The sequence below is a fragment of the Oncorhynchus mykiss genome, chromosome 19 (assembly GCF_013265735.2).
Source record: "Oncorhynchus mykiss isolate Arlee chromosome 19, USDA_OmykA_1.1, whole genome shotgun sequence".
Taxonomy (NCBI): Eukaryota; Metazoa; Chordata; class Actinopteri; order Salmoniformes; family Salmonidae; genus Oncorhynchus; species Oncorhynchus mykiss.
Genome location: NC_048583.1, coordinates 38,583,742 through 38,604,994, shown reverse-complemented (window position 1 = coordinate 38,604,994; position 21,253 = coordinate 38,583,742). Strand labels below are relative to the sequence as shown.

Genomic DNA, 21,253 nt, shown 5'->3' with positions numbered 1-21,253 from the left:
ACTTAAATAATTGCTTTTAATTGAGTTTGAAGCACAAGTAGAGGGTGTGTTACATAATGTGAAGAAAACCTTGGGACACCCTTCCTGTATTTGGAGCCTTCCTATATTTGACCCGTGTCCTCATTTTTCTTGCTACGTGCTGCATGTGTCCACCTGTCAAGACAGTGATGGATGTGACAGACTCTCAGGCCAGGCCACACATTTCTGTCTGCTGTAGAGAGCTCAGTACAATCAGGCACCTTAGACACAGTCACACAGGCCCACACGTTTCCCTGCTAATCGTTGTACTGGCAAAATAAATACTTATAAACTAGGGCTACACAATGAATCAAATTCACATCAAAATCGCAATAGAGGCATGTGCAATATCCAGATCGCAAGAGATCCATGTAGATGCAATATTTTGAAACATCTCAGCCGCGTGTAACATCCGTTTTCATAGTTCCTCCTCCTCGCTGTTAGATCAAATCAAATATTATTTGTCAGTCACATGTACCAAATACAACAGGTGTAGTAGACCTTACCGTGAAATGCTTACTTACAAGCCCTTAACCAACAATGCAGAGGAAGATAATATTTTCTAACTAATGTAAAAAAAATATTTAAAAAAAGTAACAATATAACAACAACGACGCTATATACACAGGGGGTACGGGTTAGTTTAGGTAATTGAGGTCATATGTACACTGAACAAAATTATACAACTAAGTTTTGGTCCCATGTTTCATGAGCTGAAATTTTAAAAAATGGCAAAAATGTTCTACATGCACAAAAAGCTTATTTCTCTTAAATGTTGTGCACAAATTTGTTTACATCCCTGTCAGTGAGCATTTCTCATGAAACAAGACAGGTGTGGCATAAGAAGGTGATTAAACAGCATGATCATTAGACAGATGCATCTTGTGCTGGGGACAATAAAAAGGCCACTTTAAAATGTACAGTTGTGTCACACAATACAATGCCACTGATATTACCCCAGTCTTCCACCAAGGCACCTGCAAGTTCCAGGACATTTCTGAGGGGAATGGCCCTAGGCCTCCCCCCGTCCAACAGGTCCCAGATGTGCTCAATGGGATTGAGATCCGGGTTCTTCGCTGGCCATGGCAGAACTGACATTCCTGTCTTGCAGGAAATCACACACAGAACAAGCAGTATGGCTGGTGGCATTGTCATGCTGGAGGGTCATGTCAGGATGAGCCTGCAGAAAGGGTACCACATGAGATGTCTTCACTGTAACGCACAGCGTTGAGATTGCCTGCAATGACAACAAGCTCAGTCCGATGATGCTGTGACACACCACCACAGACCATGACGGACCCTCCACCTCCAAATCGATCCCGCTCCAGAGTACCGGCCTCGGTGTAACGCTCATTCCTTCGACGATAAATGCAAATCCAACCACGACCGCGACTCGTCAGTGAAGAGCACTTTTTGCCAGTCCTGTCTGGTCCAGCGACAGTGGGTTTGTGCCCATAGGCGACGTTGTTTCCGGTGATGTCTGGTGAGGACCTGCCTTACAACAGGCCTACAAGCCCTCAGTCCAGCCTCTCTCAGCCTATTGCGGACAGTCTGAACACTGATGGAGGGATTGTGCATTCCTGGTATAACTCGGGCAGTTGTTGTTGCAATCCTGTACCTGTCCCGCGGGTGTGATGTTTGGATGTACCGATCCTGTGCAGGTGTTACACGTAGTCTGCCACTGCGAGGATGATCAGCTGTCCGTCCTGTCTCCCTGTGGTGCTGTCTTAGGTGTCTCACAGTACGGACATTTCAATTGATTGCCCTGGCCTCATCTGCAGTCCTCATGCCTCCTTGCAGCATGCCTAAGGCACATTCACACAGATGAGCAGGGACCCTGGGCATCTTTCTTTTGGTGTTTTTCAGAGTCAGTAGAAAGGCCTCTTTAGTGTCCTAAGTTTACATAACTATGACCTTAATTGCCTACCGTCTGTAAGCTGTTAGTGTCTTAACGACCGTTCCACAGGTGCATGTTCATTAATTGTTTATGGTTCATTGAACAAGCATGGGAAACAGTGTTTAAACCCTTTACAATGAAGACCTGTGAAGTTATTTTATTTTTTACAACTTATCTTTGAAAGACAGGGTCCTGAAAAAGGGATGTTTCTTTTTTTGCTGAGTTTATATCCCACGTCAAATCATAAATCTCAATATTTGTTAAAAACCATATTTGTTTCCAATATCGTGCAGCCCTATTATATACTCTGTGCCATGTCCATGTGAGGGGTGATTTATTTCTGTTGAATGACAGTAACAATGGGAGAATCCATAGCATTTGATGCAATCGCTGTAGTATTCTGTGGCATCTTTTCAAAATATTATGGTTCAGAGGTTGTTCGTAGAAACTAGAGAACATCACCAGAAGCTCACTTGGGAAAAAAAAAAACAACTGTACTCACTTCTGCAATTTCTGCTTGCGCGCCACATCCCCGAAGCTGCGGAACTCCTCACCAGCCTTGATCTGGAAGAAGCGGGGCTGCTGACCCTGTTTCCTGCCCTGGGCATGGTTCTGGGTGGAGTCCTGGTCCAGCAGGGTGGTGTTGCGGTCCTGCTGTTTCCTCTCCTGCCGCCTGCGGTCCCTCCCCTCCTCATATATGAGGCGCCGCTGCTCCCTGACCTCGTCCACCCAGCTTTTATCATCATCAGAACTCTCGTCTGAGCTGCCACGCCCCTCTGGTTCCTCCTCTTCCTGGTCTGCCTCCGCCTGCAGAGGAAGAAGAGGTGGGGGGTGGCATTGTAGAATTAGAAAGGGTAGAAAGGTTGTTCATACTGAAAGTCATATTTCATAGTGGGTGTCAAACTTCAGTAGGGGTAGTACGCTAGCTATCTAGCATCGTTACATTTTCGGCGTCTGTGGCCTGCTTGGCTAGCAGCCGCAGCTTCTTCCTCCTCTTCTGGCCCACTTTGGACACAATGGGGTTGAGCAGGCGGAACTCCTCACTCTGCTCCTCCACCTGGTAGTCTGGATTCTCAAACATCACCTGGAAACGCTCGTCACTAAGGATGCTGGGTAGAGCCTGGCAGAGGGGCAGAGAGAGTGAGAGAAAGGATTTGCTTGACAGCTTAGGCAGCTGACATTCGCTAGATGAGTATATTTCAGATATACATACCAGTTTCCTCTAGATTACCTTAGAACCAAAACTATATAAACCCAGCCTACAGCTCGGAAGTCTTCATCAATTGTAGACCAGACCAGTAGTATGTGAACTATGTGTGCAGGTACATGTGCTCCTACCTTGCCCTTCTTCTTCCTGGCAGACAGTTCTGCTTCGTCGTCTCCCTCCTCCATCAGTTTGAGAGCCAGCTCCTTGTTCACCTTGGGCAGCTTCTGTCTCAGCAACATAGAACATTCATACAACAAACAATATATTAGCTATACAGTTTAAGTTTACATACACCTTAGCCAAATACATTTAAACTCAGTTTTTCACAAATCCTAACATTTAATCCAAGTATACATTTCCTGTCTTGGGTCAGTTAGGATCACCACTATTTTAAGAATGTGAAATGTCAGAATAATAGTAAAGAGAATTAATTATATCAACTTTTATTTCTTTCATCACATTCCCAGTGGGTCAGAAGTTTACATACACTCAATTAGTATTTGGTAGCATTGCCTTTAAAATTGTTTAACTAGGGTCAAACATTTCGTGTAGCCTTCCACAAGCTTCCCACAATAAGTTGGGTGAATTTTCTCCCATTCCTCCTGACAGAGCTGGTGTAACAGAGTCAGGTTTGTAGGTCTCCTTGCTCACACACGCTTTTTCAGTTCTGCCCACAAATGTTCTATAGGATTGAGGTCAGGGCTTTGTGATGGCCACTCCAGTACCTTGACTTTGTTGTCCTTAAGCCATTTTGCCACAACTTTGGAAGTATGCTTGGGGTCATTGTCCATTTGGAAGACCCATTTGCGACCAAGCTTTGATGTCTTGAGATGTTGCTTCAATATATCCACATAATTTTCTTTCCTCATGATGCCATCTATTTTGTGAAGTGCACCAGTCCCTCCTCCTACAGCAAAGCACCCCCACAAGATGCTGCCGCCACCCCAGTGCTTCACGGTTGGGATGGTGTTCTTCTTTTTCCTCCGAACATAATGATGAGCATTATGGCCAAACAGTTCTATTTTCAGTTTCATCTAATCAGAGGACATTTCTCCAAAAAGTACGATCTTTGTCCCCATGTGCAGTTGCAAACCGTAGTCTGGCTTTTTTATGGTGGTTTTGGAGCAGTGGCTTCTTCTTTGCTGAGTGGCCTTTCAGGTTATGTCGATATAGGACTCGTTTTACTGTGGATATAGGTACTTTTGTACCAGTTTCCTCCAGCATCTTCACAATGTCCTTTGCTGCTGTTCTGGGATTGATTTGCACTTTTCGCACCAAAGTACGTTCATCTCTAGGAGACAGAACGCGTCTCCTTCCTGAGCAGTATGATGGCTGCGTGGTCCCATGGTGTTTATACTTGCGTACTATTGGTGTGCGGGGACAAAATACATTTATGCACGATGGCACATGCGCGCAGCCAGTTTGGGTTCCGTGTTAGTGTATGTAAACTTCTGTCCCACTGGAATTGTGAATTATAAGTGAAATAATCTGTTTGTAAACAATTGTTGGAAAAATTACTTGTGTCATGCACAAAGTAGATGTCCTAACCGACTTGGCAAAACTATAGTTTGTTAACAAGACATTTGTGGAGTGGTTGAAAAATGAGTTTTAATGACTCCAACCTAAGTGTATGTAAACATCCGACTTCAACTGTATATACTTCTTAGAAAACATCATTTGTCACCATATCCAGTCTGTCTGAATGTATGTTTTTAACAGTCAGACAGAGTACGACATCCCACCTTGATTTGTACTCTCTGGGCCCTGGACTCTTCTATCTTCTGGCGAATCTTGTCCTTGCGGTACTCTTCATAGGCAAACGGATTGGCCATGGTCTTCACCTGGACAAATCACACAAAATGTATTTAAAACACATAACTCTGTAACATCAACAATCAACATAGACACACACCTACACAACCTACCTTGTGGTACAGTCTGATGTCCATGAAGAAGCCGTGCATGTATGCCCGCAGGAGAGCAGATCCCACCAGGTGAGACAGACCTATGGTTGAACACAACATTATATGTACATGAAATGTACATATTTGCATAACATGAGTAAAGAGCTACATTATACATTTGTATAATGATAGTTGATTTATACACTGCTCAAAAAAATAAAGGGAACACTTAAACAACACAATGTAACTCCAAGTCAATCACACTTCTGTGAATTCAAACTGTCCACTTAGGAAGCAACACTGATTTGACAATAAATTCCACATGCTGTTGTGCAAATGGAATAGACAACAGGTGGAAATTATAGGCAATTAGCAAGACACCCCCAATAAAGGAGTGGTTCTGCAGGTGGTGACCACAGACCACTTCTCAGTTCCTATGCTTCCTGGCTGATGTTTTGGTCACTTTTGAATGCTGGCGGTGCTTTCACTCTAGTGGTAGCATGAGACGGAGTCTACAACCCACACAAGTGTCTCAGGTAGTGCAGCTCATCCAGGATGGCACATCAATGCGAGATGTGGCAAGAAGGTTTGCTGTGTCTGTCAGTGTAGTGTCCAGAGCATGGAGGCGCTACCAGGAGACAGGCCAGTACATCAGGAGACGTGGAGGAGGCCGTAGGAGGGCAACAACCCAGCAGCAGAACCGCTACCTCCGCCTTTGTGTAAGGAGGAGCAGGAGGAGCACTGCCAGAGCCCTGCAAAATGACCTCCAGCAGGCCACAAATGTGCATGTGTCTGCTCAAACGGTCAGAAACAGACTCCATGAGGGTGGTATGAGGGCCCGACGTCCACAGGTGGGGGTTGTGCTTACAGCCCAACACCGTGCAGGACGTTTGGCGTTTGCCAGAGGACACCAAGATTGGCAAATTCACCACTGGTGCCCTGTGCTCTTCACAGATGAAAGCAGGTTCACACTGAGCACGTGACAGAGTCTGGAGACGCCGTGGAGAACGTTCTGCTGCCTGCAACATCCTCCAGCATGACCAGTTTGGGGGTGGGTCAGTCATGGTGTGGGGTGGCATTTCTTTGGGGAGCCGCACCGCCCTCCATGTGCTCGCCAGAGGTAGCCTGACTGCCATTAGGTACCGAGATGAGATCCTCTGACCCCTTGTGAGACCATATGCTGGTGCAGTTGGCCCTGGGTTCCTCCTAATGCAAGACAATGCTAGACCTCATGTGGCTGGAGTGTGTCAGCAGTTCCTGCAAGAGGAAGGCCTTGATGCTATGGACTGGCCCGCCCGTTCCCCAGACCTGAATCCAATTGAGCACATCTGGGACATCTTGTCTCGCTCCATCCACCAACGCCACGTTGCACCACAGACTGTCCAGGAGTTGGCAGATGCTTTAGTCCAGGTCTGGAAGGAGATCCCTCAGGAGACCATCCGCCACCTCATCAGGAGCATGGCCAGGCGTTGTAAGGAGGTCATACAGGCACGTGGAGGCCACACACACTACTGAGCCTCATTTTGACTTGTTTTAAGGACATTACATCAAAGTTGGATCAGCCTGTAGTGTGGTTTTCCACTTTAATTTTGACTGTGACTACAAATCCAGACCTCCATGGGTTGATAAATTTGATTTCCATTGATCATTTTTGTGTGATTTTGTTGTCAGCACATTCAACTACGTAAAGAAAAAAGTATTTAATAAGAATATTTCATTCATTCAGATCTAGGATGTGTTATTTTAGTGTTCCCTTTATTTTTTTGAGCAGTGTATATTTTATTTACAGTGTCTCTATATTCAACCTCCCTGAGGCAGGCTACATGTCACCTGAAACATAAAATATTGGTGCTCTTCCAAATTGGTGACGTGTATTGCCAAGCCCAGTAAGGAGTATTATTTAAAGAGATAGTTCACCCAAACGACTATATTACACATAAGTCTTAAACAACCAGATGTGGGGGAGTTCCTTTGTTATAATTTCCCTGGCACCGTTTCCAAATGCTAACGTTTTAGCAGTTGTGGCAAAAGCCCCATTCAAGTCATGGTACCGATATTAGCATTTTTCACGCATCATGTCCAAATCAGCTGAAAGTATCTAAAATTGATTGTGAAGCTCAACGACATCACTTATAGATGATTTGAACATGATGCGCGTAAAATGCTAATATCGGTACCATGTCATGAATGGGATTTATGACCAGGAACAGTGCCAGGGAAACTAAACCAAAGCATAGATTGCTGTCAAACCTTGTCCATAGACCGCTTCCAACAGTGGTATTCAACCTTTTTCAGTGGGGACACAATTTTTTTCGCCAGAAATTGTGTCGACCCCACCACAAATCTAATATTGTAAATGTTAATTTTCACATTAACAAATAACCTTCAATTCAGTACATATTCATCAAAATTAAGAGAAGCAATAAATACATTTACTTAATGAAATTATATTTTGCAAATGTATCTTTTTTCAAAACTTTTGTATATTGTCCCATAAAATAATCTGTACGGTTAATGTCTAGTTCCCCAGCCCCCCAAAAATATAGTTTTATTTAAATTTGGTGGCCCCACCGTACCTGATTTTGAATACCACTGGCTTAAAGGGTAAGGAAACTAATGTAATTTTGTAATTTGGGTGAACTATCCCTTTAACTTTGAGAATCAGCCTATTGGAATGTGCTGTAAGGAAATGGCATAAGACTACAGATATCTGCAGACATCTGCTTCTTTCAACAGGCTGGTTGTTCCCATTTAAACTGACACGTTCAGGACAGTAGGGAACATAGGGTAGGCATATACTTAGCAGTGGGTTTTACAATCATTAAGCTTTTACTTCATATTACAGACTTTAATAATCAAGTGTATGCTAAAGAAAAACAGTTTTGTCAACAGGACTGTAATGAAAGCTTGTTTCATTTTGTGCTAGATTCGGCTAACTTGGCCTTTTCAGCTATTTGGCAAGACACCTTTTGAGAGCATTTAGATAAAGTTTTGTAACATCCGTCTCCACCCACAATTCTTTAAGCCCTGAATGAAGTTGAGTTAGTGACTGCCATGAGGCTTTTTAATCTCTGCTTAGTTTCATTCCAGAAGACCACTTTAATTCAGGAATGTGTGGGAGTTGTGGCACGCAAGGACCAGGGTTGGCTAGCTTACTTTGTAAGTGTAATCCGTTACAGTTAGTAGTTAGTTACCTGTCCAAAATTGTAATCAGTAACATAACTTTTGGATTACCCAAACTCAGTAAGGTTATCCGATTAATTTCCGTTACTTTTGGATTACTTTCATTTTAAGAGGCATTAGAAGACAAAAAGCATCCATCAAACGCATTTGGTGTGTCATCATAGTGCTCTCTGACTTGTGGTCAGACTTGCTCAGGTGGAACAAACTTAATATAGAGCCCATTTTCAATGCTGAATTGAAAGTCACTGAGAAATAATTTAAAAGTAATCCAAGAAGTAATAATCGAGTATTTCAAAAGTATTTGTAATTTAATTACAATATTTTTGCTGATAACGGAACGTATTTCATTTAACTAGGCAAGTCAGTTAAGAACTCTTATTTACAATGACTGCCTACACTGGCCAGATTACAGTTAGCTGTTTTGTAATCAGATTACATGTAATCAGTTACTCCCCAACCCTGGCAAGGACTGTGTGCGTGTGTGTGTGTGTGGTAAAAAGATAGAACCCCCCTTTCCCCAGAAATCTCACTATCCTTCTGGCAGCCTGTCTGTTACATAACAAGGACATTTCACAGCTGCAGTGAACTGAACTCCCCTTCCCCCCTAATCTACTCCACCCCTCCCTCCTGCCCTCTCTCACCCTCCCACTCTATCACCCTCCCTCTCTCCGTCTCCCCCTCCTTTTATTCCTCCCCAACCAACTGAATTTCTCGTCTTTGTCATTTGATCTCTTTAGTGCTAACCCAAGCATTCTTCTGTTCTTTCAACCCTTCTGTTCGCCACCCCTTTATCTCTCACTATCCCTTATTCCATCTCTTAATTTCTCTCTCCATTCCGACAGTGTTTCCCCTACCGTTCATTTTTAGGAGGGACTTGTAAACCGGGCCTTTGTGTTGCCTCAATATGCCTAAATTCAAAATGGTCTCCACTGAATGGCAAGTGTAGTGTAGACAGCCCTGGAAGTTTCCCTAGGACCTGTAGGCCTAAAATAACTTGAATGCTCAATTCAATAGGCACTTGTATTTCTGGAGATCTTAAGAGAAACAAATCTCTACCCCCCTCTCACCTAGGGCTGGGGCGGTAGTGACATTTTGTCAGCTGGTGATTGTCAAGAAAATAACTGCCGGCCTCACGGTAATTGACCATTAATTAACAAACACATTTAACATCTCCTGGCTTCCATGCACAGCCTACAAGACACTGATGCAGACCTTTGAAAAATCTAAATTTAAAAAAGTCTAATAAATCCCTGTAATATAGCCTACACCTTGACAATAAATCCATTATTTATTGTAGACAGGTCTAAAGAAACATGATATGATGAAAATGTAGTCTATTTCAGAAGAACAAAATAGCATACTCTTGAGTTGTCCTTATGTTAGGTCCTGATCTGGCTATGCAATATGGCTGTGGGCCATACTTCATTTAGCAGACAAGACTTGCTTAGAATTCCGTCGCATTATTTTACAGTATGAAGAATACAATTGAACATAGCTGAATAACCCAAACGATTTGAGGGAGTGCGCATATGCAGCTAGTCTGTGCTAGTCTGTGTTGAGCGGTTAACAAAGAAACAGGTCCTCCTATATGCTTAATTTAGAGTTATTTATGCAATCTTAGTTGTGATACAAACATTAGGCTATACGTTTTTAATACATTATAAGGCTGCATGATGTGAATAATGATGAGTTGAAACAATTCGCATGAAAGGCTCTGCTTTATCTTTTGCGCAGGGTGCACACACTTCATCAGTTTCTCATTCATAATTTGACAAGCACTTGATAATGCCTCAAATTTCCCGGCAGCATCCCCTTTGTGTGGCCGTAATACCCCCTAAAAAAATCCATGCCTTTTACAGCCAGTGGTCGTTGTGCCTGTGGGCTGAATATAATAATACCCTTCTCCAGGCCGCATGCTCCGAAGAATCTCTCACTCATATGGCTCTCTCAGACACAGTGCATTCAGAAAGTATTCGGACACCTAAACTCTTTCCACATTTTGTTATGTTACAGCCTTATTCGAAAATGTATTCATATATATATATTTCATATACATCTACACACAATACCTAATAAAAACAAAACATGTTTTTTTAGAAATGTTTGCAAATGTTTTAAAAATAAGAACAGAAATAGGTCAAAGGAATTGTCCGTAGAACTCAGACAGGATTGTGTCGAGGCACAGAGCTTGGGAAGGGTACAAAAATAATTCTGCAGCATTGAAGGTCCACAAGAACACAGTGGCCTCCATGATTCTTAAATGGAAGAAGTTTGGAACCACCCAGACTCTTCCTAGAGCTAGCCGCCCAGCCAAACTGAGCAATCAGGGGAGAAGGGCCTTAGTCATGGAGGTGACCAAGAACCTAATGGTCACTCTGACAGAGATCCAGAGTTCCTCTGTGGAGATGGGAGAACCTTCCAGAAGGACAACCATCTCTGCAGCACTCCAACAAACAGGCCTTAACAATGGTAAAGTGGCAAGACGGAAGCCACCCCACAGTAAAAGGCACATGACAGCCCGCTTGGAGTTTGCCAAAAGGCACCTAAAGGACTCTCAGACCATGAGAAACAAGATTCTCTGGTCTGATGAAACCAAGATTGAACTCTTTGGCCTGAATGCCAAGCATCACGCCTGGAAGAAACCTGGCACCGTCCCTACAGTGAAGCATGGTAGTGGCAGGGTCATGCTGTGGGGATGTTTTTCAGCGGCAGGGACTGGGAGAATAGTCAGGATTAAGGGAAAGATGAACGGAGCAAAGTACAGAGAGATCCTTGATGAAAAGCTGCTCCAGAGCACTCAGGACCTCAAACTGGGTCCTTCTCACAGGCTACAAGTGAAGACAGACACATCGGAGAAGCAACTGCGTGTGTCCTTATTGAATTCTGAGGCGCATATTGAAGATGTTGGAAAAACTGTCCACATTTACTTTTCGTCAGCCAACAAGATGAGTAGGCTTAACAAACAGCAAAAACACTAGCTTATGTCAATCTACTATCCCCCATAGTACAAAAGTTGACTTTTCTATTGTGTGTGAGAAATAAATATTCAAACATAGTCTTGGATAGTTGTGGGACATGATAGATCCCAAATTAATTCAACCACTAGAATCAAAATCCTTCTAAAAACAGGGCTGACGCAACAAATCAATACGTTTAGCTTAAAAAGTGAACAATTAGGCTATTTCTTCACATTATATTATAAGCGTGAATGTTCCAAAATGCAATCTATTAGCGGGAAAACACCATTCTCAAAACTGACTGCAAATGTGATTATGCATGTAATGCTTTAATTATAAAGAAGCATTTTTATGGTGAAAATAATCTTCCCCAAACTTGAAACTCACGTTGAGTTTGTATGCTAATTAGGCTCTACACCCCTTGGTAAAGCGGATTAATGTACATAATTTTAAGAAGATATTTGGCCACTTTAGTTGTGATACAAACCGTATCAAAACATATAGGCCTATGGGCTAGGCTACATGAGGTGTGCGATTATTATTTTTAAAAGTCGGGGGAAAAGGCACGTGCCGTTTCTTGCCTTACTGCACACAAACTGAGCATTATTCACAAGTGATAATATATCATTCACAACTGATAATCTAATATTGTCACCCATCAGACTATTCTTGATATGATCTTATCTTTACATATACCAAATAATGTGTGTGAAATTTGTTTGGATTTAGAATGGACCATTATCATGCATCAGTCTCGAAGCAGGGGCTGGGGGAAAATACATGTATTCTATGCACTTAACTAGAGGTAGACCGATTAATTAGGGCCGATTTCAAGTTCTCATAACAATCGGAAATCTGTATTTTTGGACGACCGATTTTTTTTACACCTTTATTTAACTAGGCAAGTCAGTTAAGAACACATTCTTATTTTCAATGCCGGATGCCACCCGTTAGATAAAATACGGAAAGGTTCCGTATTTCACTGAAAGAATAAACTTTTTTTTTCCCTCGAGATGATAGTTTCCGGATTCGACCATATTAATGACCTACGGCTTGTATTTCTGTGTGTTATTATGTTATAATTAAGTCTATGATTTGATTGAGCAGTCTGACTGAGCGGTGGTAGGCACCAGCAGGCTCGTAAGCATTCATTCAAACAGCACTTTCGTGCATTTTGCCAGCAGTTTTTCGCAATGCTTCAAGCATTGCTCTGTTTATGACTTCAAGCCTATCAACTTCCGAGATTAGGCTGGTGTAACCGATGTGAAATGGCTAGCTAGTTAGCAGGGTGCGCGCTAATAGCGTTTCAAACGTCACTCGCTCTGAGACTTGGAGTAGTTGTTCCCCTTGCTCTGCATAGGTAACGCTGCTTCGAGGGTGGCTGTTGTCGATGTGTTCCTGGTTCGAGCCCAGGTAGGGGCGAGGAGAGGGACGGACGCTATACTGTTACACCGGCAATACTAAAGTGCCTATAAGAATATCCAATAGTCAAAGGTATATGAAATACAAATGGTAGAGAGAGAAATAGTCCTATAATTCCTATAACAACTACAACCTAAAACTTCTTACCTGGGAATATTGAAGACTCATGTTAAAAGGAACTACCAGCTTTCATATGTTCTCATGTTCTGAGCAAGGAACGTTAGCTTTCTTACATGGCACATATTGCACTTTTACTTTCTTCTCCAACACTTTGTTTTTGCATTATTTAAATCAAATTGAACATGTTTCATTATTTATTTGAGGCTAAATAGATTTTATTGATGTATTATATTAAGTTAAAATAAGTGTTAATTCAGTATTGTTGTAATTGTCATTATTACAAATACATTTAAAAAATTTTAAAAAATTAATCGTCAGATTAATCGGTATCAGCTTTTTTTTGGTTCTCCAATAATCGGTATCGGCGTTGAAAACTCATAATCGGTCAACCTCTACACTTAACAGCCCTACTCTCACCCAGGTTCTCCAGGTCCTTGCGGGTGACAAACTTGTAGTCATCGTAGACGGTACTCTCAGGGCTCTCCTCCAGCTCCTCTGTCAGGTTGTCCAGGAAGGAGCACCAGCGAGGAGCAGGTCCCAGTGCCTACACAGGGACAACATGGAGGGGAGGAAGGAGAGAAAAGAACAAGGGATGTAGTGAAGGAGGGAAAAGGAATGAAGAACAAGGAACATTTAAGAATTCTAATTCAATATATTTCTCTCTTTTCACTACGCTGTGGGCTGGTAAGGGAAGTAGGTGTTGGCAACATTCCTGTTGGCTAGGTGTAGTTTCTGCCATGTTGCTTGCACCTATCCAATCCTCTCAGGGCTCTGAGGATGAGTCGACAAGGATTGAATGAGTCTTATCAGATTGAAATCACCCCATCATCGTAAGATAATTTAATGCCACTGGGTTCAATCCAAACTGAGTTCTGTCCTATCAAATCAGAGTTCAAAGTCTACGTAATGTCCCCTTCCTCAGTGTAATCATTGAAGAGCAAATGGCTAATGTTAACTTCCAAACTTTGCCCTACTGTAATGTAGGCATCTAGGGAGGCCTTTGTACACCAGTTGAAAAACCAGGGAGAAAGGAGCTCTCTGCAATTGGAATCATATGCCTGCCTCAAATTCATGAATGATAGATTAGATGAGTAAACCAAACAAGGTGACAACGTTGTGTTATATTTGAAGTTACCATTGATGTTCATATCATACCTGAGTGAAAAATGTAGCTATTTATTCAGAGCAGTTTGAGCACTGCTATGTGAATGTTTGATATCGGCCTTCCATTTTCTGCAGAAGTATTCCAAAACTCCAATAACCAAAAATAGAATGTGTTTGCTGTTAACAGATGAAAGCAATATTTCCTAAGTTCAGTATACGCTCTTTGTAGCCCCAAACACACGCTATTTAAGACCTTGTTTTCTGTATCTCATCATCACAATGATCTAATCAGTGGTTAATGAATGGGACCAGAAACTAATCGCGTCAGGGTTACCACATGATCTTTCTATACAGAGACTACATTACATTACACACACCTCAACTTCCTAGAAAGACTACTTCACCGTAGAAACACACACATTAACTTCCTAACGAGACTATATATATATATATATATATATATATATATATATATATATATATATATATATATATATATATATATATTTTACACGTTTTTTTTAACAATGTACAAACACTTTTCCTATAAGAACTGAAAAGCTGGTATAGGGGTAGGCACAAGGCCACCTGTTGCTGAAGAACATTCCCGTTCCAACAAGGGTACTTTCTAGGTAAAACCCAGTGGGAGGTTTTCCATGAATAATGCCCTTTAGTGTTTTTTGCAGACCATAAAACACAAGCCAAATGGGGATGCCGTAAACACTAAACTGAACAAATGAATGTCTCAAAAACTCAAGACCTCAAAACAGAGATCGTCCTTTCGTGCCTTCTCTATACTGCCTTGGTCGGTTTGGTTTCAATTCACACCATGGAGTAACTCTATCTCATGGGAAAATGTACCTTTCAAACCAATCATGCACACCGAGGCATGTAAAACTAGCAGTTAAACCCAACTGTCAAATGGGCCTGAGGGAGTGCAAGGGTGGTAGAACTCACAGGGATATAGAATGTATTCATCTTAGGGTCTTCATTGGCAGTGAAGAGCATACCTGTGAAGTTAGGAGAGAAAAAGAAAAGATGTGGATGAGTGAGATGAGCTAACGAAACAACCAGATCCTTTTCCCCATACTGAAGTTAGCATTGCTATAAACTAAGGTTATGCAGAACTGTACAAAAAGGCTCATTGTCTGCTGGTTTTGTTTGACTCTAGTTACAAGCCTAACTGCATGAACATGCAGAAAGTAGAGCCCACATAAACATAGGGTGACTATAGTAGGTTTGCAGGCAGTAGACTAGTCAAATAGGAAATAGCAAAACCCTTGTTGGATTTTTAAATGTTAAAATGCATGTAACCATTACTGACAAAAGCCTGGCTTGCTCCCATCTTCATCTTCCTTTGACAACAAATCATCCATGCAAATGGTTGTGCGGATTTGCTATTTATGTGAAATTACAGCAATTACATCATGAATGAGCGTCTTAAACAGTTTAACTCAAGTGCTCAGTAAACATTGCTGTAATTAGGCATAATTGCTGGTAGAGAAGCTGTCAATGGATAGAGTTGCAGTCTTATTTCAAAAGCAAAGTCCAAGCCATCTCACAAAGAAGCATATCCTTGGTGCAGAAATGTTTAGGACTTGTTGATGAGGTCACTTGGCACCATCTAGTGGTAGTTGAGCATTCTGGTAAATGACTACGAAGCAGATAAGAGTGCCTGAAGTGTAGGTCAACCCTCCAAGTTAAAATCGGTACAGAAGCAATGTTTAGTGTATCTGTCTCATTACTCATAGAATGGACCAGTCTTTCTGAGGTGATTCTCACCAGAACCAGGATAGATGCACACGTCGTTGATGTTCGTCTGGGGCTCAATGGAGGAGAACACTTTTCCCTGGGGTAAAACAGACCAAAGATATGGTTAGAATATCTGTTATAGCACTGTGATAGTTAGTGGTCTCTCTTTCATCAACCAAGTGTACAATGACACGGACATTTTTACCATAAAAAATGCTTTTCCCACATATGGGCCATTTCAATTCTTCGCACCCACTCAAGCCTTTATAGCCTATTGGCTCTTGATCATTCAAAAATAATTGTCTAGAGATCATAGCAATCACCATGTTGTCTTGTTCACTTGTCAGTTTGTTACTTAAAACAAACAGATCACGGCCATTTCCACCGTTCTCCTTGTCCAGGTTATCCAGAAATCTGGTAACTTATTTAGCTAATTTCAGTGTGATGTTTCTTTCCTTCCATTTGACCAGTAGTTGTGCAGGGTACATCAAAGGGAACAGGATTATTTTTCCCCCATAGCTTTTTCCTTATGGTGTCAATTTCTCTGCTCTTCATGTAGAGGTCTCTGCTCATGTTGGTGTACTGTAGATCCGTTGGTCCTCATACATCAAAGGTCCGACAACCAACTTCCAGGCTTGGATGGCCAGTCATAGAACTTTATCTTTGTCCCTATAGTTAAGTAACTTTGCTATGATGCCCCTTGGTTTGCTGCTGGTGTCCCCTCCTGGGCAGCCTGTTCGAATGTGCTTATTCAATTGTGGGAGCCCGTGTGACGTTCTCCTGGCCCAGTAGTTGTGTGGTATTACATTTTCCAGGAATTCTTCCATTCCGGTTGTTCCACAGCTACCGGGGAAATTTACCAAACAAAGATTTGAGCGGTGACTGAAGTCGTCCATCCCGTTTACGTTGTCAGTAAGGCCCGTAAGGATTGTTTTTTTGTTCATCCACGGTTTTCTAGAGTTTCTCTCATGCAATTATTGCTAGAATTAACCCGGTTTCGGCCTCCTTCATACGTTTGCCCAGTTCAGTCATATCAGTTTAGATCTGATATTTTCTTCATCTTTTTCTGTTAGTAGTGTCTCTAAACTCACTTTAGTTGAGTCATCAGCTACTTGGTCCATGACTGCGTTGTTTCACTGTGTTTGTTTTTATTTCTCGATATAGTATTTGCCGTAACAATGAGTATGCCAACATGATGTTTGTTATTTCTTGACTTTTGAGTCGAGTTCTTTAAAATTTAAGAGGCACATTTTTTTTTTAATAAAAAAGGGAATTCCAAGCGGATCACCTTTACCTTACTACCTCACGGTCGCCATACCGGAAATAGTTTATTATATATTATATTCTAAAATTGGCATAAAAGCAATATGTGCATTTTCCCACCAGAGGGGTGTTTCCTTCAAAACAGACTTGTTGCAGATAAAAGCGTGTGCATGATAACGTAGTGCACATAAAAATAACTTCAGTGGTTAAATTCCCATGTATCGAATAAAAAATACAAGTTAAATGGGTTTCCATTGCATTTTCAACTCTACTGATGGTTTTGTCAGTTATATAGCAAATGTGCCCACTGTGGTCTTGGCATGTGCGCTCTACCCAACAGCTCTCAGATACAGTGCGGGTATAGCCTACACGATGACATTATTATGGACAAAAAAAACATAGACCATTTTGATTAGTCAAACTGCAGCTTAGCATCATGTCACCAGAATAAGACTCAATGTTAACTGGAAAGAAGCGTGAATTTTCACCACCCTGTGAAGTTCAAAATGTTGTTAATCTGTAGCCTAATAAACAGCATGCTTACTAGAGTCGTAGTGGAGGACCACACAACATATTGCGTGACTCCAGGTTTACATCGATATGATTATTATTATATAAATATTTGTGCATAAAGGCGTTTACACCACCATTTCTCGCATAATTCAAGTGGAACTGACAGTGGTTTAACTACTTTGCAGATATGAAACAAACAGACAATCATTATAAAATCAGTAAAAAAATATCAAATTCCCAGTTTATGCTTCAAAACCAACTTCATAAGAGGTTTTAAAAATAGGTTCTAGTTGACTAAAAATTACATGACATACATTAATTAAGGAATTGTTGGCAGAATAGATGGATGCAGTTCAATGCATGATTAATGTAATTCACCAATACATTTCTTGGTAGTCCAAGAAAATATAGCTATCAGGTTGTAAATCCCTGCTGGCCTGGTACATTGTTTGCTGGACTGTAACTAAGGTTGGGAATGTAAAAAAAAAAAATCGAACTAGCAAGGGCAATGATCACAGGGCCCGCGGCCCAAATAGGACACAAAAGCGAGTATAAATGAGTCTACAGCAACAACAAAAAAGTCACACATGTTTTAAGTTTAAATGTTACAACAAACCTATAGCTACATTTCTGTTACTTGGAATTATTCACATCTGCAAGCATAACAGCAGAGTCTGGACAAATATTTCTCTCTTATTTGTTCAAACGCTATATACAACATTCTATGTACATACGTGAGCATTATAAAGGGCCATATTTTTTCAAATAAAACAATGGCCAGTTTGGATCGCAGTTGTACTTTTTTGTATGTCTGGCCCGTGAATTCATTGTGTTTTTTCAATATTGCCCATGCGCTGATTGAGTTTGACTCCACTGGGATAGGCGTGTCTATTTATGCAACTAGCTATTTATTTAGCAAGCTAAAAACACGGAGCCTAATGTTAGCTAGCTGCTGGGAGGATGTCATGTCATTGGAGGAGTGGATGAGTGACCGACTCTTCCCCCTTATATTGTTTTTTGGTGGCTACAGCTAGAGATGCAGGGGTCATTTGGTTAGCTAGCAAGAAATGTGAATCGCTTTGCTATTCTGAACTTGAACGACTATTAACTGTCGGTGAGGGGCTCGTAAGTAAGCATTTCACCTGTTGTATTCGGCGCATGTGACTAATAAAATTTGATTTGATCCACAGTTAACATATCTTTTAGATGTCAATCAAACGTATTTGGCAGGCTGGCAAGCAAGTTCCTATTCAGTTGTTCAAATGTGGGTTGGAAAAAGCATGCATTGGCAGGCAAGCTGCAGAAGAACGAGCAGGCTACTATTCCCTATCGTTTCAGTGCAATTCTGACTGCCAACTAGCTTAAAAAGTTTGAGAGGGGTTATCTAATGTTCCCTCATTAGATTCTCATTCTGGCAAGCATTAGTTGTTGATCTTGTTGTTGTTCACATGTATAGGCAACTGAGGGAGAGATGGCCTACCTTTCATGGTTGTTAATATCAGTAGGACTGAAGTTTCCAAATGTAAGAGGACTCCTGTGGTATTTACATAAAACATAAATTCAGGTGTATTTTGTGGCTTTTGGCGAATGCATTCTAATGATCTAAAGTTCCGCTGTTTCAACTGCCTGTAAACACACAGTCTGGTTCAAAGTGAATGATGGCAAGCCCGTGTGGCAAATGGCTTATTTGCATATAAGCCTACTGTAGCTTGGATTGGCTATGGCTATTGAACTTTCAAATGCCTTACTATATATCACTCCAAAACATTGTCAGAAAATGTATTTTTTTTTTTTTTTTTAACTGTCATTCTTCCTTGGGGTGTATATGAACAGATTTTAAAATGTCATGTTGCTAAAACACTGTCAGTTTAACTTTAATTTTACCGACACAAAAAGATCTCACATTGTCTAGTGAATTTTGTTTTGATGACATTTGGAAACGTAACCGACAAATGTGTTGTTTCCATTAGGCCTGTTATGCCATTTTTTATCCGACATGTACTTTACTCGCAAAAAATAAATTGGATAGTGCCCCGCCGAGTGGCGCAGCAATCTAAGGCACTGCATCGCAGGGTTGCGGCGTCACTACAGCCTGGGGTTCGATCCGAGGCCGTGACCGGGAGTCCCATAGGGTGGCACAAAATTGGCTCAGCGTCATCCGGGTTAGGGGAGGGTTTGGCCAGGGGGGGCTTTACTTGGCTCATCGTGCTTTAGCGACTCCTAGTGGCGGGCAGATTAACGTGTTTCCTCCAACACATTGGTGCAGCTGGCTTCTGGGTTAAGCGAGCGGGTGGGTCATGTTTCATATGACTCGACCTCCGCCTCTCCTGAGCCCGTTGGGGAGTTGCAGCGATGAGACAAGATTGTATTCACAAAATTGTGGAGAAACAAGGGGGTAATTCAAAATAATAATAATAATTTCAAAGTTGGATGGAAACCTGGTTGATGTCTGGTTTCCCAAAACACAAATCAAATATATTTTCAACATTCATAAACATTTACCGTGTCTTTGTTCCAGATCTTGATGATCTTGGAGTCCGCAGTCAGAACTAGGTCTAGGTGGTCCTGGAAGTTGACAGACTTGATAGGAAGGCCGTAGTAATGGTCTTTTACCAGCAGGGGGCGGCTAGAGCGCAGGTCATAGATTAGGACCTACAGTATCAGGCAGACAGATCGTCAATGGGGAAACTTGTTGGGAGGGGAACATTTAGGCAGTTTTCTGCATTATCCCAGCTATTAGGACACACAAGACGCCATTGTAAAAGTTCATACCTGCCCAGTGCTCGTTCCCACAGCCATGGTGAGAGAGCCATTAAACTTGAGTGCGCTGACTGATGGCAAGCCCTCCACTCTAAAGACAAACACATCCAAATCATGGATTTGAACGATGGCGTTTTTCTAAATACATGTAACTGTTCATGTTCTAGTGCTGTACTTACTCTGTTCCCTCTGTGACGCTGCTCAAGGCACAGTCTAGCATCCCCACCCGACTTCGTACACGAGGGTCCCAGCACTCCACTTTCCCCTAGCCACCAACAACACAGGGAACATGGTTAGACACACACAGGCACACACACAAAATTATGTCAATAGGGTTCAGGTTATGTCCGATCCATTCACTCATTATATGCACATAGGGTCCACCCACCTCGGCTGTTCCTGAAGCTAACAGTTGATGGACAGGATTGATGTCACACACATTGTGCTCCCTGTCAGTCAGAGAAATGGCAAAAAGAGACATGATCACACCATATGCATACTGACAAGTTTTGTAGTGACTGTATTTACTGTATCGTAATGCACAGGGGCGATTCTGTGTCAGCATGGCACAACAACAACAAAAAATGTATCTCGGATTGTTTTGGCAACTCTCACATATACACTTGATATGCTTTAAAAAATTTGTAACAAACCATTTTTTGGAAACTCACGATGAAAGTTGCCAATATACAGCCCTTTTTAAGACCTTTAGATGCAACCTGTAAGACCCAATGATCCGTGAACAGTACATGATACAGACAACACCTTATTGTCATTATCCTCATAGTGTCCTCTAAAATAGGGAGTATCCCTAAATTCTGAAATACAATTTCACACATGAATTTACTCAACATTAAAACTATTAATATTAAAAAAGGTACTAAACATAATTTCTCCTCTATGTGGAAGCTAGGTGAATTGCAAGAACACTGGCTGCATTCAAAACAAATATCCCCCTTCCCTGCACCCATTTCACTGTAACATGTTAAACTATTTTATACACTGTACAATAATAGTAAAGACATCAAAACCTATAAAATAACATATATGGAATTATGTAGTAACCAAAAAAGTGTTAAATCAAAATATATTTTATATTAGAGATACTTCAAAGTAGCCACCCTTTGCCTTGATGACAGCTTTGCACACTCTT

The 21,253-nt window shown here is 41.6% G+C and overlaps 1 protein-coding gene across 1 annotated transcript in view; it reads right to left on the bottom strand.

Moving 5' to 3' along the window:
* LOC110497780 (nucleolar protein 10) overlaps nucleotides 1-21,253 on the bottom strand; it is a 34,175-nt gene that overhangs the window by 5,242 nt on the left and 7,680 nt on the right. Inside the window, exons 8-19 of the mRNA XM_021574141.2 lie at nucleotides 20,489-20,549; nucleotides 20,280-20,365; nucleotides 20,113-20,191; nucleotides 19,843-19,992; nucleotides 15,595-15,661; nucleotides 14,770-14,822; nucleotides 13,126-13,252; nucleotides 5,048-5,127; nucleotides 4,865-4,963; nucleotides 3,254-3,346; nucleotides 2,859-3,035; nucleotides 2,418-2,722 (exon numbers count right to left, since the gene is read on the bottom strand). Of these exons, the coding sequence (XP_021429816.1) occupies nucleotides 2,418-2,722; nucleotides 2,859-3,035; nucleotides 3,254-3,346; nucleotides 4,865-4,963; nucleotides 5,048-5,127; nucleotides 13,126-13,252; nucleotides 14,770-14,822; nucleotides 15,595-15,661; nucleotides 19,843-19,992; nucleotides 20,113-20,191; nucleotides 20,280-20,365; nucleotides 20,489-20,549 (1,377 nt within the window). The remainder of the gene's footprint in view (nucleotides 1-2,417; nucleotides 2,723-2,858; nucleotides 3,036-3,253; nucleotides 3,347-4,864; nucleotides 4,964-5,047; nucleotides 5,128-13,125; nucleotides 13,253-14,769; nucleotides 14,823-15,594; nucleotides 15,662-19,842; nucleotides 19,993-20,112; nucleotides 20,192-20,279; nucleotides 20,366-20,488; nucleotides 20,550-21,253) is intronic.